This window comes from Sceloporus occidentalis, unplaced genomic scaffold (assembly GCF_023333645.1).
Source record: "Sceloporus occidentalis isolate IW3139 unplaced genomic scaffold, rSceOcc1.0.p SCAF_73, whole genome shotgun sequence".
NCBI classification, from domain to species: domain Eukaryota; kingdom Metazoa; phylum Chordata; class Lepidosauria; order Squamata; family Phrynosomatidae; genus Sceloporus; species Sceloporus occidentalis.
The window spans coordinates 984,575-998,516 of record NW_028317053.1 but is presented as its reverse complement, the minus strand read 5'-3'; the positions used below and the strand labels follow the sequence as shown (position 1 = coordinate 998,516).

Here is a 13,942-nt window from a genome sequence, read left to right as displayed (position 1 = left end):
TCCCATATCATCCTAGGGATGGAGATGGAATCTTTGTTATAGGTCAGCCCCGAGGAGCAAGAGAAGAATCCATATCAACTATAGCCATTTTCCTTGGGGATGGAGAATGTTGTGATGTGGGCATCCCTCCTGGGTGATGATTTCACCTTCCAAAGCCAAGGCCCTGTCTACATGTAGGGCTTGGACCAAACCACCAGGGCTAACTTGCTGTTGTGTCGAGACCAGGAGATGGGTGACAATGGTTGGTACAGGCAGATTAGTACCTTGGAACTAGCCATTGGGAGCGAAGCCAGGAAAAAGTGGAGGCTGCTCCCAGGTTTGAAAGGGGTTGTTGTTGATTATGTTTATTGTGCCCAAGGGTGAAGAACCATTAAGGCTAGGTTAGGCTGCTGTGAAGGACAGTTAGAAAGGGTTTTAGGCATCCAAAAAAGGGACAAAGAGTGCCCTTAATTAAATTGTTATAGTGTTCTGCAGGTGACATAGCATTTGGTGACTAGTGGAGTCACAGGTAAGCAGAAGGGTTATACAGTGAGCCTGTGCCATACGCGGGCTTATTATAGGCAGCTTCCAGCCTACGTGGAAGCCGTCTGGAGAATAGGAGAATGGTGTGTGTGCCCATGGCACGCGAGCACGGCCGCGCGATGAGCAGAAGCCCCATTATATCTAATGGGGCTCAAGCATATGCATTTTTGCCTTATGTGTGGGGCGGGGTTCCGGAACGTAAGATAGAAAAGTTTAATAAAGGTTCTGTGATATCTTAGTCTGTAAAGGAACATGTACGCATGTAAAGCTATAAAGAAAAAATACAAATTACAAAATTTAATGGGGGAGTATATTTTGTTTGGGGGCAAAGTATGTATGTCAGCACTTTGGGGGGAATGACCATGTAGTGCTAGAATTCATTACTGTGGGACAAGCCTAAAGCATATAGTCAAACATGAAACTTAGATTTTCAGGAAATATGATTTTATGAAGCTCGGGGAAATACCGGGTGCAATCCCCTGGCTAAAGATGCTAAAGGAAAAAGATACCCAGAAAGGGTGGGAGATCAGGAAGAAGGAATTGAATAAAAACACAAAGACAATCCCATGGAAGAAAAAAAATAAGGAAACATCTGAAAAACCCAATGTAGCTATACAGGAAAAGAAAAAGAAAATAGGAACATGCAGAAAGAATGGAAGGAAGGAGGAATCATCAGGGAAGAATGTAGGTGTTTATTTCAAGCTTGCAGAAATGAATGATTCCAAAGACCCTGACAAATTTACAATAGAAGATGCTTTGTTTGTACATTTTAGTTTTTAACAACTACCTATTTCTGAAGTTCTCTCTGCCTAGTTTGTTAATAAATATATTGGACTGGCAACTAGTGCTGATCAGGTCATCTATACCTAAGATGAAATTTAATCTTACCTATGTGCCAGAATGCTTAGCATAAACATACTGCAATTATTAAAGAATGAAAGGAAGCTGTGGATAAGGTACCCATCTTTCTTTGTAACTATTAAGCTGGGTTTCCCATCCAGACAGAAGAGCTAATTAAAAATTTGTCAGAAATCTTTATCTGAGGAATCTAGACAAAGTATGCCTAGAGCCTGTCTTGCCCCAGGATCATTATCAAAAACTGTCCTTCCTGTGGTCAAAACTGAATCTAGATAATCACATACAATACAGACAAAACTTACCAAAACTGTAGCCATCTGGAATTGTATTACTGCTTGCAACTCCATGTTTCAAATTATTCTGGGGAGGAAGAGAGTGGAATAAAAATGAAGTTTTTAAAAAGCATATTTAAGTTCCATAAAATTACACTAAAATATGAAGACTACATTGAGAAAGGATAATACCAAAGAATATTTTTCCAATGGGCAACATTCAGTGAAAATAAAGACATCTGAAACAACACATTCTGTAAGTTTCATAGTTTTGTAACTACAAGCTTGCAGAGCAATCCATTAAAAAAATAAGTAAGTGGGTATAAATAAAGGGCTAAATCCAACTTCATGGGACAGTGATTATGGAGAAATGTTCTCTTCTGGAATTCTTGCAAATTCATTTTCCTAATTTATGTATTTACTTGTGCAATTTACCTTTTTATATGCAAGTTCCCCAATGTGTATCAAAAGGGTATCAACCTATATCAGCAATAGGCAACACATAGCATGTTGCCCACAGGCACAAGCACTCTCCAATTTTTGCTGCCTTGCACATCGCCTAAAGAGCTCCCTCTCATCCTACTGTTGAATTTGCAATGTCAGAAAAAGCTGATCTTCCCCCTTGTTTTCCAACCTAATAGTGTTTTTGAAGCCTCCTTGAAACACTATTAGCCTTGCAAACAGGGCATATGAATCTCAAAATAGAATTAAAACACACTTTCAGGAGGCTTCCAGGAGTGCTTTGGAAGCAATCAGAAGCAAAGTGTGTGGAAAAGGAGCTTTTACATTATTTACGAAGTTAACAGAACTTACAGGAGTCCCCCCAAAACATATGACATACATCTTTTTTGGAGGTCTTTTGTTTTTTTAAGAGGGCGACAGGGACCCTTGAAGGGCTGATGAGCCACAGAAATGTATGTAGATTGTGTGCCAAATGTTGCCACTTCACTGTAGGCTAACACAGGTATTGAATCAAGATGCTACAATATATTTAGCAACAGGGTAGCTCTCCTGTAGCTGGATGTAATGGAAATGAACTGTCAGCAACTCATTTGAGCTATATAACCAATGCTGGCATATAGCACAGTATAACTGGCAAATTCAGAAACGTGGTTCACAGCCCTCAGTAGAGATAATAGCAACTGGATGTCTTCCAGGAACTGAAGGAATGTAGGAATCTCCAGGGACTCTCAGCAACCGATGCCAGGCTTCAGCTGATTAACGACCAGACAAGCCAAGTCTCCCGAAGTGCTATCTTTATTTACAGAGTAATACAGATCACACGAATACCAACTCCTACTACAACCCACAAGCAATTACTGGAAGCCCTTGAGTTTATGTAGCCTTCAGACCATGCGGTCTCCCAAACTCAATCACTTCCTGTCCCACACTCTAAAGTGTCCTCCTGTGCAATCCAGACCCATATTTCATCATCCAGGTTTAGTGCACGCAGGCACCAGAGTGTCCCTGAGCCTATGAGCATCAGCTGTGTATGATCAGCTTTGTCCTTCCCAGTGCTGGATGCTCATGGTCAGACACACACACATCTAAGCATTTTCCAGTGTGCTGACTTTAACCCTTTGACATGAACAGCCACTAATCAACATTTACCATACTAAAAATCGTGGTTGCTAGAGTACTGCATAGCATCATATTGCTTCTGTACTATAAATAGTTGTAAGAAATAATTGCAACCAATCTTCCATCTCTAAAGCTTGCCTAGGCTAAACATGTGAAAACTGAAGTGGATAACTTTAGCAGATAAGAAGCAATTTCCTGCACCAGACAGTCCTGAAAGCCACACCTACCTCAGCTCCATTTGGTGATGTGGCAGAAGCAATATGAAGAATATTTCTGATTTAAAATAATTGGAGTATACACCTTTTTTTAAAGGAAAATCTCTCTTCTGGCAAGCTTCCACGAGCACAATTCCTCTTTAAAACAAGGATTGTTCTTCTTACTGAAAAATGTGGTTTTATTTAGCCATTGCAAGCATATCATGGTATTCAGTGGTAGGATGCCAGAAACAGAGGAAAGGATATTTGCAGGCCTACTCTATATTAAAAGGATAGGAGCTGTGACTTATTGGGATATATTTACTCATGATTCTATACTGCCATGGGATATATGTTATGATCAATGGTATCTAAGTATCTTAAATAAATAAAATCCATGTTCATGTATTTTAGATGCTTCATTGAGTTTAATTGGGATTACTAACAAGTTACCTAACACAGGAGTGTAACCTTAATCCAGCAGAAGTAACAGATTTAAGCTTAGACTTCACATTCAATACAATCATCTGAAGAAATTCTGCTTCAAAGCAATTTTTGGCATTAAATGTGATCAATTAGATATAACACTCACCAAAGATTCTTTGTAACTACTATGATAAAACATTTCAGTCTTCACATTCCAATAAGCAAAAAAGTTGTCCAGTCGAACAAGCTGAAATAAAGAAGTTTAAGTAGAATCATTTGAATGTTTTTACAGTTGATAAGTTGATACAGTTCAATCAATAAAACAATCAATAAAATACTGGCTGTATTGGGAGAAAAGTGAGATAAAAACCAAATACATAAAATAAACCAATATAGATATTTTATATTTGCAAGTACCGCATATACTCAACTTTAAGTTGACATCATTTATAAATTGAGTGCCAGTTTTGGGGCCAAAATTATGGATTTTGATATGACCCGCGGATAGGTCGAGTGTAAAACTTAGAGGCTCCTTCAGTGTGTGCATGCCAGAGGCAAGAGCAAAGCAGCAATCAATACAAGGCTTCAGTGTTCAGCCTTCACTCCAGAGATAGTGAAGCGATGGGGTGGGAAAGGGACTGTTAAATAAACAGCAATCAATCCATCACCAAGGACTCTGCTTGGCTCAGTACAGAAAGAAACTGCACGGGGAAATCTGAAAGAACTGATATCACATTACCATACTGACCCGTAAATAAGTCAGCCTAGGATTTTGGGATCTACTTTTGGGCATAAATTTTTAGACTTATACATGAGTATATACAAAGAAAGTGTTGAAATGGGAATGTTCATCACTTACTTTATCAATTCTGGCAGTGATGCAGAGGAACAACCCACATATTATGACTTTTTCTTGGCACTATTCAGGAGTCCTGTGATACAGACCTTTTGCTGGAGACACCTACCGTATTTTCCGGTTTATAAGACGACTGGGTGTATAAGACGACCCCCAACTTTTCCAGTTAAAATATAGAGTTTGGGATATACTTGCCGTATAGGACCACCCCTCTTCCAATGCACATCAAATAAAAATTTAAAAAACATCACTGCATTTACCCCAACTCGTTCTCTAATCTTGGCTTGCTTGCCTGCTTGCCTGCTTGCTTATCTCTCTCTCTCTCTCTCTCTCTCTCTCCCTCTCTCTCTATCTCTCTATCTCCCCCCTCTCTCTATTTCTCTCTCTCTCTCATCTATCTATCTATCTATCTATCTATCTATCTATCTATCTATGGCGGGTTACAAACGGCTCTCAAGGGGCCGTTTTCCCGCCGCCGCCATTCGCTGCGTAGGGAAGCCCCAGCTGCCAGACCGCGAGGCTTCCCTGCGCAGCAAAAAAGGAGCGGCGAAATGCCGCTCCTTTTTGGAACGCGGAAGTGGCGCTGCGAGGGGTGGAGTGCGTCCTCGCGACGTCACTTCCGCCGCGACACGTCTGGACGCACAGCGTCCAGTACGTCAACATGGCGGCGCCCATGTGGATGGGCACCGCAAAAAACTACGCGCTCCGCGCGTACTGGGAGAAAGGGCTGTCAGGAAGGTAAGAACCTTCCTAACCCTAATACGGCCCTTCCTAACCCTAGTACGCGCAGAGCGCGTACTTTATGGCGGTTTGTAACCCGCCTATCTATCTAGTTCTCTATCTATCTATCTCCCTCCCCCTCTATTTTTATCTATCTATTTTTTTTCTCTCTCTCTCTCCCTCTCTCTCTCTCCCTCTCCCTCCCTCTCTCTCTATTTCTATCTATTTCTCTCTCATCTCTCTCTCTCTCTCTCTCTCTCTCTCTCTCTCTCTCTCTCTCTCCCTCTCTCTCTCTATCTGTCTCCCTCTCTCTCTCTCATCTATCTATCTATCTATCTATCTATCTATCTATCTATCTATCTATTTCTCTCTCTCTCTCTTTCCCTCTCTCTCTATTTCTCTCTCTCTCTCTCTCTCCCTCTCTATCTCCCTCTCTCTCGCTATCTCCCTCCCCCCCCTCTCTCTCTCTATCTATCTCCCTCTCTCTCTATCTCCTTCCCTCTCTATTTCTCTCTCTCGGCATCTGTCTGTCTGTCTGTCTGTCTGTCTGTCTGTCTGTCTGTCTATCTATCTATTTCTCTCTCTCTCTCCCCCTCCCTCTCCCTCTCTCCCTCTCTCTATCTCCCTCCCTCTCTCTCTCTCCCTCTCTATCTCCCCCCCTCTCTCTCTCTCTCTCCGTGTCTATCTCCCTCATCCTCTCTATCTCTATCTCCCCCGCTCTCTCTATCTCCCTCTCTCTCTCTCATTTTTTATTTTTATTTTTATTTACCCCAGGCCTTTGCTGAGGCCTGCAAAGCCTGCCTTGCATGCAGGCACTGCCCTAGCCTACTATAGGCCAAGTTTAGGGGGCCTGATGCCCACAAACGCCGGCTTCCTAAGGGCTCCGGAGGCCTTTGGAAGCTGGCAGGACAACCAGGTAAGTGCTCTTACCGGCGTACAAGACGCCCCCCCAACTTTTGACCCCGTTTTAGAGGGTCAGAAAGTAGTCTTGTACGCCGGAAAATACGGTAATCTCTTCCTTTTGTTCTATAAGGATGAACCAAGGCACCAAAAGCTAAATCACTCTATCTATACTAAATAAGGCAATAAGGAATATACCAGCCCTACCAAAGTGTACCACAGTGATGCAAGGATGTAATGAAAGTGAGCAGCCAGTAATGGGAGGGGACATGGAATTCTGTGTTTGATTCATGGCACAAGGTCAAAGCCATACACAGCCCTATTAAGGAGCAATCTACATTGGGAGGAAGCGAAAAGAAATTCCACTGGCTACGAAACATCTCAGAAGTGCATGAAATTACATCACTCACCGGAACAAAGGAATGGTATTTATTGCTGCCATCACAACTCAAAGGTGTATGTAAAAATATAAGATAATTATCCCCTCACTAAACCAAAAGTAGTGCAATAATGCCACCTCTAAAGGAGAGTTGTATCTCAACCAAATGCTTGTTGTTAGCTGCTCTTGAGACAGCCTTGACTCATGGCAACCTTGTGGATGAGACAACCCCAAGCCTCCCTATCCTCCATTGCTCTGCTTAAGTCTTGTAGATTCAGGACCATGGCCTCCCTAATTAAGTCTAGCCAGCTGGAGTACAGTCTTCCTCTCTTTCTACTACCTTTCCTAGTATTATTGTCTTTTCTAATAATTAATGCCTTCTCATGACGTGGCCAAACTGTAACAGCCTCATCTTGGCTTCCAGGGAGAGTTTAGGCTTGTTCTGTTTAAAGACCCACTTTGTTTGTCTTTTTGGCTGTCCACAGTATTCTCAACACTCTTCTCCAACACCACATCTCAAATGAGTTGATTTTCTTATCCACTTTCTTCACTGTCCAGCCCTCACACCCTGAACCAGATCCTTGAACCTTCTAAGGCCTGCTGTGACTTATTTAACGACTTTTTCGTGGATAAAACTTCTCGGATAAGCGAAGGTCTTAACGCCGACATTCAGGCAGAACCTAGCGTAGAGGCGTCCAGGGCCTCCGTGGACTTAGTTAAGCTGGATCGGTTTGAGTTGGTTAGTACCGAGGATGTGGACAAGATCCTTGGAAGTGTTCGGAAGACAACCTGCTCTCTCGATCCCTGTCCCTCGTGGCTAGCAGCCCAGGGGGGACCGGCTGTAACTTCATTGTTACGCCGGATAATTAATACATCTCTGAGGGAGGGGCAATTTCCATCTGTTCTTAAATTGGCCCTAGTAAGACCTTTATTAAAAAAGCCCTCCCTCGACCCCCTGGTGTATAATAATTATCGGCCAGTTTCACTGCTGCCATTTTTGGGGAAGGTGATCGAGAGGGCGGTTGCAATCCAGCTTCAGGGGGTCTTGGATGAAACGGATTATCTGGACCCATTTCAAACTGGCTTTCGGGCAGGTTATGGGGTTGAGACGGCCATGGTCGCCTTGGTCGATGATCTCCGTCTGGGCATCGACAGGGGAAGCGTGTCCCTGTTGGTGCTCTTGGACATCTCAGCGGCTTTCGATACCATAGACCATGGTATCCTTCTGGGGCGCCTGGCAGAGGTGGGAATCGGGGGCACTGCGCTCCAGTGGTTCCGGTCCTACCTCTCCGGGAGGTCCCAGATGGTGCAGCTGGGAGACGTGTGCTCCGATGAGAGGGCCCTTAAAACTGGGGTCCCTCAAGGAGCCATTCTGTCTCCCATGCTATTTAACATTTACATGAAACCGCTGGGAGAGATCATCCGGAGACATGGGGCGCGGGGTTATCAGTACGCTGATGACACCCAAATAATCTTCTCTATGTCTCCAACTGATGCAGTGACTGAGGATGGCGTCTCTCCTCTCGTGGCCTGTCTGGAGTCAGTAATGGGCTGGATGAGGGAAAACCGACTCAAGCTGAATCCAGAGAAAACGGAGGTACTCGTGATAGGTTCCCCTGGTCCAGGAATGACGGTGGTTCCACCTGTCCTGAACGGGGTCACGCTCTCTGTGAAGGACTCCGTGTGCAGTCTGGGGGTGCTTCTTGACTCGTCCCTTCGCCTGACTGCTCAGGTGAATGCGACGGTCAAGAGCACCTGCTATCAGCTTCGGCTTATTCGCCAGCTGCGCCCATACCTGGCCCAGAGGGACCTTGAAACTGTGGTACATGCCCTGGTAACCTCGAGACTGGATTTCTGCAATGGACTCTACATGGGACAGCCCTTATACCAAACCCGGAAGCTTCAATGGTGCAGAACATGGCTGCTAGGCTGGTCACCGGCACGTCCAGGGCCAGCCATATAACACCGGTTTTAAAAAACCTCCATTGGCTGCCCATTCGCTTCCGGGCGCAATACAAGGTGCTGGTAATGACCTATAAAGTCCTAAATGGCTTGGGCCCAGGATACCTGAAGGACCGCCTCTCCCCGTACATGCCGCCTCGCACCCTCAGAACATCTGGGCAGCAACTCCTTAGGGTCCCCGGGGCGAGGTTATCCTCTACCTCTAGGAGGTCTTTTTCCATCGCCGCCCCGGCCCTTTGGAATACGCTGCCCATAGAGCTCCGCTCAGTTACCTCCCTGGCCCAATTCAAACGGGAGTTGAAGACCCACCTGTTTCAAATTGCATTCCCCGATTAAGTCCCTATAGGCCCCCCCGCCGCAAAGGCAATGGTTGGCTAACCCGGGGGCATTTGTTGTTGTTTTTATTTTTGTTTTTTGCTTTGTGTTGTAGTGTATTGATGTAATTTTTGATATGGTTTTTAATGGAATTTTTTGTGTATTTTTAAATGCTGTAAACCGCCCTGATCTTATGGAAGGGCGGTATACAAATAAAATGATTATTATTATTATTATTATTATTATTATTATTATTATATATTGTGATGGGGAATTTAATAGACTAGACGATTCTAACTTTAGTGCTCAGTTGTATATCTTTACTCTTTAGGATCTTGTCTAGTTCTTTTATCACTGCCCTTCCCATTCCTAGTATTTTTCTGATTTCTTGACTGCAATCTCCTTTCTGATCAATGTTTGGCATGGGAAATCTTTAACTATTTCAATTTCCTCATTGTCTAGGTTGAATTTATGTAGGTTCTCCATAGTCATTATTATTATTATCTTTTATGTTCATCCGCAAGTCTGCCTTTTCACTTTCTTCTTTGACCTTCCTTAGAAATTGTTCGAAGTCCATGATGTTTTCTGCTAGTATGGGGTCATCTGCATATTTTCTGCATACAAGTAGAATAAGTAGTATGCTAATGTGTACCCTTGGCTGATCCGTACCTGAATATTAATTTTAATTATGAAAGAATTTCAGCATGTATATGGCAACATTACAATTCCAGCAGAGTATTATCCTGGCAACAGTCCCACTTTACCTTATAGAACAGTTTAGTTGTTGCATCTTGCATACATGGATTCCAGTTCTGATCTGAAGTCTAGAAGACAATTAAGAAGTTCTTGAAAAAGAAGTACCAGAAAATTATCTCATGTGCTTTTACTGTAATAGTTCTAAACAAATAGCTGTTAAATCTGTTTGACCATAACACGGAAAAGAGAAGGACGAAAGACTCAAGAAGCACCTTTGAGATTAAATTATTTATTTTGGCATCTGTTTTCATGTGTATCAATCCACTTCTTTAGATTCATCTGAAGTACTCAAAGTGGCAAGATGATACCGAGATACCAAACTCTTTTGTAAATTCTATAAAATTTGGCTGGTTACATCTAGCTCTTAATCCTGTGTGACAAACTCATCATCCCAACCAGCTGATTCAGAATAGAATTGATCTATTGCTTCCATATAAAAAGTCTCTTTTCAATCTACAGTTAAATTGACAATGAATGAATACAACAAGTTTTAGGAATGAAAAGAATGACAAATTCAATAGTCTTACTTTTCCTAACTAATAGATCATGACTTAAACATCCATAACTTCAGTATCTGTTGATTAAAACTACAATTTATAGCTGGCTTCCACATTTATTTGATAATAGTTAGCATATATCACCGAATTAATGGTGCTGTAATTCTCCTCATGCATCTTTCAAACACAGCATTTGGAAGTTTCCTTTCAGGAAAATTAATTTTGTTTTGGAGCAGTATTTCAATTTCACAGGTTTACTTGTGCTCTTAAAACTATTTGCTTGAATCTTGAAAATTAATGTTTCAGTCAACAGAAATTGATTATACATATAATTTCAGTCAACAAAGATTTATGCTGCTGTACTGGAAAGAGAAATTGATAAAATAAAATAAAAATACCCACCCACCCTGTTATTCAAAGTACTGAGGATCTTGCAAAAATTTTAACCTTTAAACATATAATGCATGAATGGCAAGACTACATGGACACTTTTTTAGATATTTGGTCCTTCTTTTCTAGAAGTTTAGGCATACAGTTGGCCCTTGGTATTCACAAGGGATTCATTCTGGACCCCTCGCAGATATGAAAATCTGCGGGTGCTCTAATCCCATTGTTCCCAATGGCAGAGTGGCCACACTGCTGCGCCACCCTTAGGAACAACAGGGCTTCTTATCTGCCTCCCCTGAGGGTTCAGAAGGCCAGAATGGCTGATGGGAATGTGGAAGAGGTGGATGCTGAGGCAACCCCTGGTCAGAGGGGGCCATCAATCACCCAGGAAGGAGGACCAAGTGACTGACCACTCCCTCCATCAATGGCTATGGCTGATGAGAATGTGGAAGAGGCAGAGACAGAGGCAGCCTGGCAGGCCCCAATCTTTGGAATACAAGCAGTCAGTGCTCATTCATTCTAACTTTAGCATCCTTCATGTTGTGTACCTCCATCCTGAAAATAAACTTGAGATCCAATTAGTTTTTGTGTTCCAGCAAGGAGTGGCTTCTCTGGCCTTCTGAGCTTGTGGGGTAGATAGATAAGAAGCCTGTTGTTCCCAATGGTGTGCCACCATTGGGAACAACATAGGTTTGTCACCTACAGATGCTTAAATACACAGATGGCAAGTCTGCATATACTGATGGCAGAGTGTATATACTTTCTCACAGTTATATTATTTCTTATTTTTTCTTTTTCTTTATTTTTTCTTCTTTTCTTCTTTTAACATGATTTTTGCACACTAAAATAAAACAAAAAGCTATCTTTCCATCATCCAAATGACTGTTGATTATACAAATGTAACAAACGAATAGCCAGAAACATTCTTTTTATCCCTGTAAATTAAAAATGGAGAAGTAATATTACCTGTAAACTAAGATTCTGAAGTGAGACACCAAATGACAATGGAAGATCTTTGTTTGTGATCTGAAAAAAACCAAACACATAAACAAAAAAGATTCACCATAGATAATCTGTAAATTTGGAAGATGGTTTTAAACATTAGTGCATATTACCTACCTAATAATAAAGGAACCAGACATTATTTGACCATTTCTATTTATCTAGAATGACTGTATATATCTAGATAGAATGTTTTGAAAATCTTTCAAAGCAAGGTACACTGTTGGGAATCTCTTAAAGTTAAGATTAAGCCTCACTTTCCATGGCCTTGCTTTTATTTTGAGGATGTTCTTTATAATAGTGAGCATTAGTGAAGTTATGGTCTCTGAAGTTTAAAAAAGTCCTATTAAATTAGTTATATAAGTGTTTAAAAATTTGTCTAAAAATTTAAAAAATAAAGATCGGCTTGATCTCAAGCAGAAGACAACAAAATAGAGGCATCTTGATTCTTTACTCTTCCATAAAAACTGCTGAAATTGGTAGACGCAAGAGCCAAGACAAGGCATTCTGACACTTCTCACTAGCCAGAAACCTAAGTTTGGTTGGTGAACCATTGCAAAATCTCTGTATAGGCAAGGAAAACCTGCCCATCCTTAGCCAAAATTAAATAAATGGTTCAATTCATTAAAAGTTAATCTCCTGTTATGATCTCTACAATTTGCTATTCCTTCTTTGCATATATATTTCTTTAAATGATAAGGATAGAAGCACTATCAATTTTGATATAAATATATTCTCTAGTAGAAAAAAGTAAAATTCCTAATTTGGACCTGGAAGAATTTATGCTTTCTTCCCCAAAGCAAAACATATGGCCAGTTTTTAGAAATAAATTCTGCACACATTGTCAACAAATTGCACCATCTACAATGTTTCCTCAGAGTTCCAAACATCAACTATGAAAGAGGTATATGTGCACAGTTGGAACCACTGAAGCAAAGTTTACAGTTCCCTTGTCAAATATAAAATCTGAGAACAGAAATTATTCCTGTCTGCAACAAGTAGGACTATTTATATAGAGCTGCCATATACAAATATGGGCACACCTCACTTTTTGATAATGTCTCTCTCTTTCAACAGTTTCAAATTACAGACAAGTTCCATTAATTCTATGTGGAATCATTCTCTCTCCAGTTGCCCAAGGAAAAAAGAGCAGACCCCTCCTTGAATTAATGGAATTTGTCTGCAAAATTTACAAGCCTGGAAAGAGGAGGCTTTCATTGGTTCTTCTTCCTCCAGATGGCTCCTGACTCCCTCTTTCTCTTCCAGACCTCTGGTGTTTCCCTTGTTGGTTCTATGACTCTCTACAATGGGGAAAACCAAGTCAGTGCCACACCAGTGCAAGGGATGACACAAGAGGGAGAGACGAGAAAGCACGTGGGAAGGAAGAAAGGTTGCAAAGGCAGCAAAGAGACTGGGAGTGAGCAGTATGGCTCCTTTACCTTGTTTTGCCTTCCCCTTGCCTCCCACCCTCCTGTGGGAGGCTTTGTGTAGGAGAATGTCATTACTGAAATCCCAGGAGCCACAGAGGGAGGGGGTGAGCCCTGTTTCCCTTCAGCAAAAGCAGAGCTTCTCTCCTCCTCCACCTCTGTGGTAAAAAAAAAAAATGAAGGCCATCTAGTCAGACCCCTGGTCATTTAGTCTGATTCCCCACAGGAAAAAAATCAAAAGTTCATCTAGTCTAATGTCTGTGGGAAAGAAATTTGAGACCCACCTAGTCCAGTCCCTGAAGGAAAGAAATCCAAGGGTCATCTAGTTTGACTCTGTCTGAAAACAAATTCAAGGGTCATCTAGTCTGATGCTTTTGCGAAAGAGATCTGAGAATAATCTAATCTGACCCCTGCAACAAAGATATATAGTGTGCTAATTTAGTTAATTTATACAGCGTGTTAATTTAGCTTTTGCTCACATTCAAAAGTGGTATGTAGTGTGTTATTCATATTTTTCAGCAGCCAAAATACATTTACAAACTTAAAAAAAGCTGGATTCCACTTTTCAACTGATTCCACTTTCTGACAGTCCTGTAGTCCCTAATCTATCAGATAAGTGATGGCTTCCTGTACTTACATCATCCTCATATCGAATATGGATGTTGGAAATTTTCAACTGAAGATTTCTGATGACCTGAGTAATTAGCTTTTCTAGGAAAGTATCTTGCTTTTCTTGTGGTTTATCTAAATTAAAGAAAATAAATATCTAAAGTTATTAAACAGAGAATATGAATGGGGGCTGGTTAACAAAGCACAATACTTTCATCCTATAAACTCTCATCAAAGATCTATAATAAGCAATGGGAAGACACTTAATCATGTGTGATT

General features: G+C 41.5%; 1 protein-coding gene across 7 annotated transcripts in view; it reads right to left on the bottom strand.

Annotated features, from left to right (window-relative positions):
- The window catches only part of LOC149286012 (intermembrane lipid transfer protein VPS13A-like), a 207,055-nt gene that overhangs the window by 172,511 nt on the left and 20,602 nt on the right, over positions 1 to 13,942 (bottom strand). For all 7 annotated transcript variants that reach the window (XR_016277743.1, XM_089494507.1, XM_089494508.1 and 4 more), the window contains 5 exons: positions 13,692 to 13,798; positions 11,592 to 11,651; positions 9,750 to 9,809; positions 4,020 to 4,100; positions 1,683 to 1,740 (listed from right to left, as the gene is read on the bottom strand). Coding sequence is in view for 6 of the 7 variants with exons in the window: in XM_089494507.1 (XP_089350633.1) it covers positions 1,683 to 1,740; positions 4,020 to 4,100; positions 9,750 to 9,809; positions 11,592 to 11,651; positions 13,692 to 13,798 (366 nt within the window). In the remaining variant the exon portion in view is untranslated. The remainder of the gene's footprint in view (positions 1 to 1,682; positions 1,741 to 4,019; positions 4,101 to 9,749; positions 9,810 to 11,591; positions 11,652 to 13,691; positions 13,799 to 13,942) is intronic.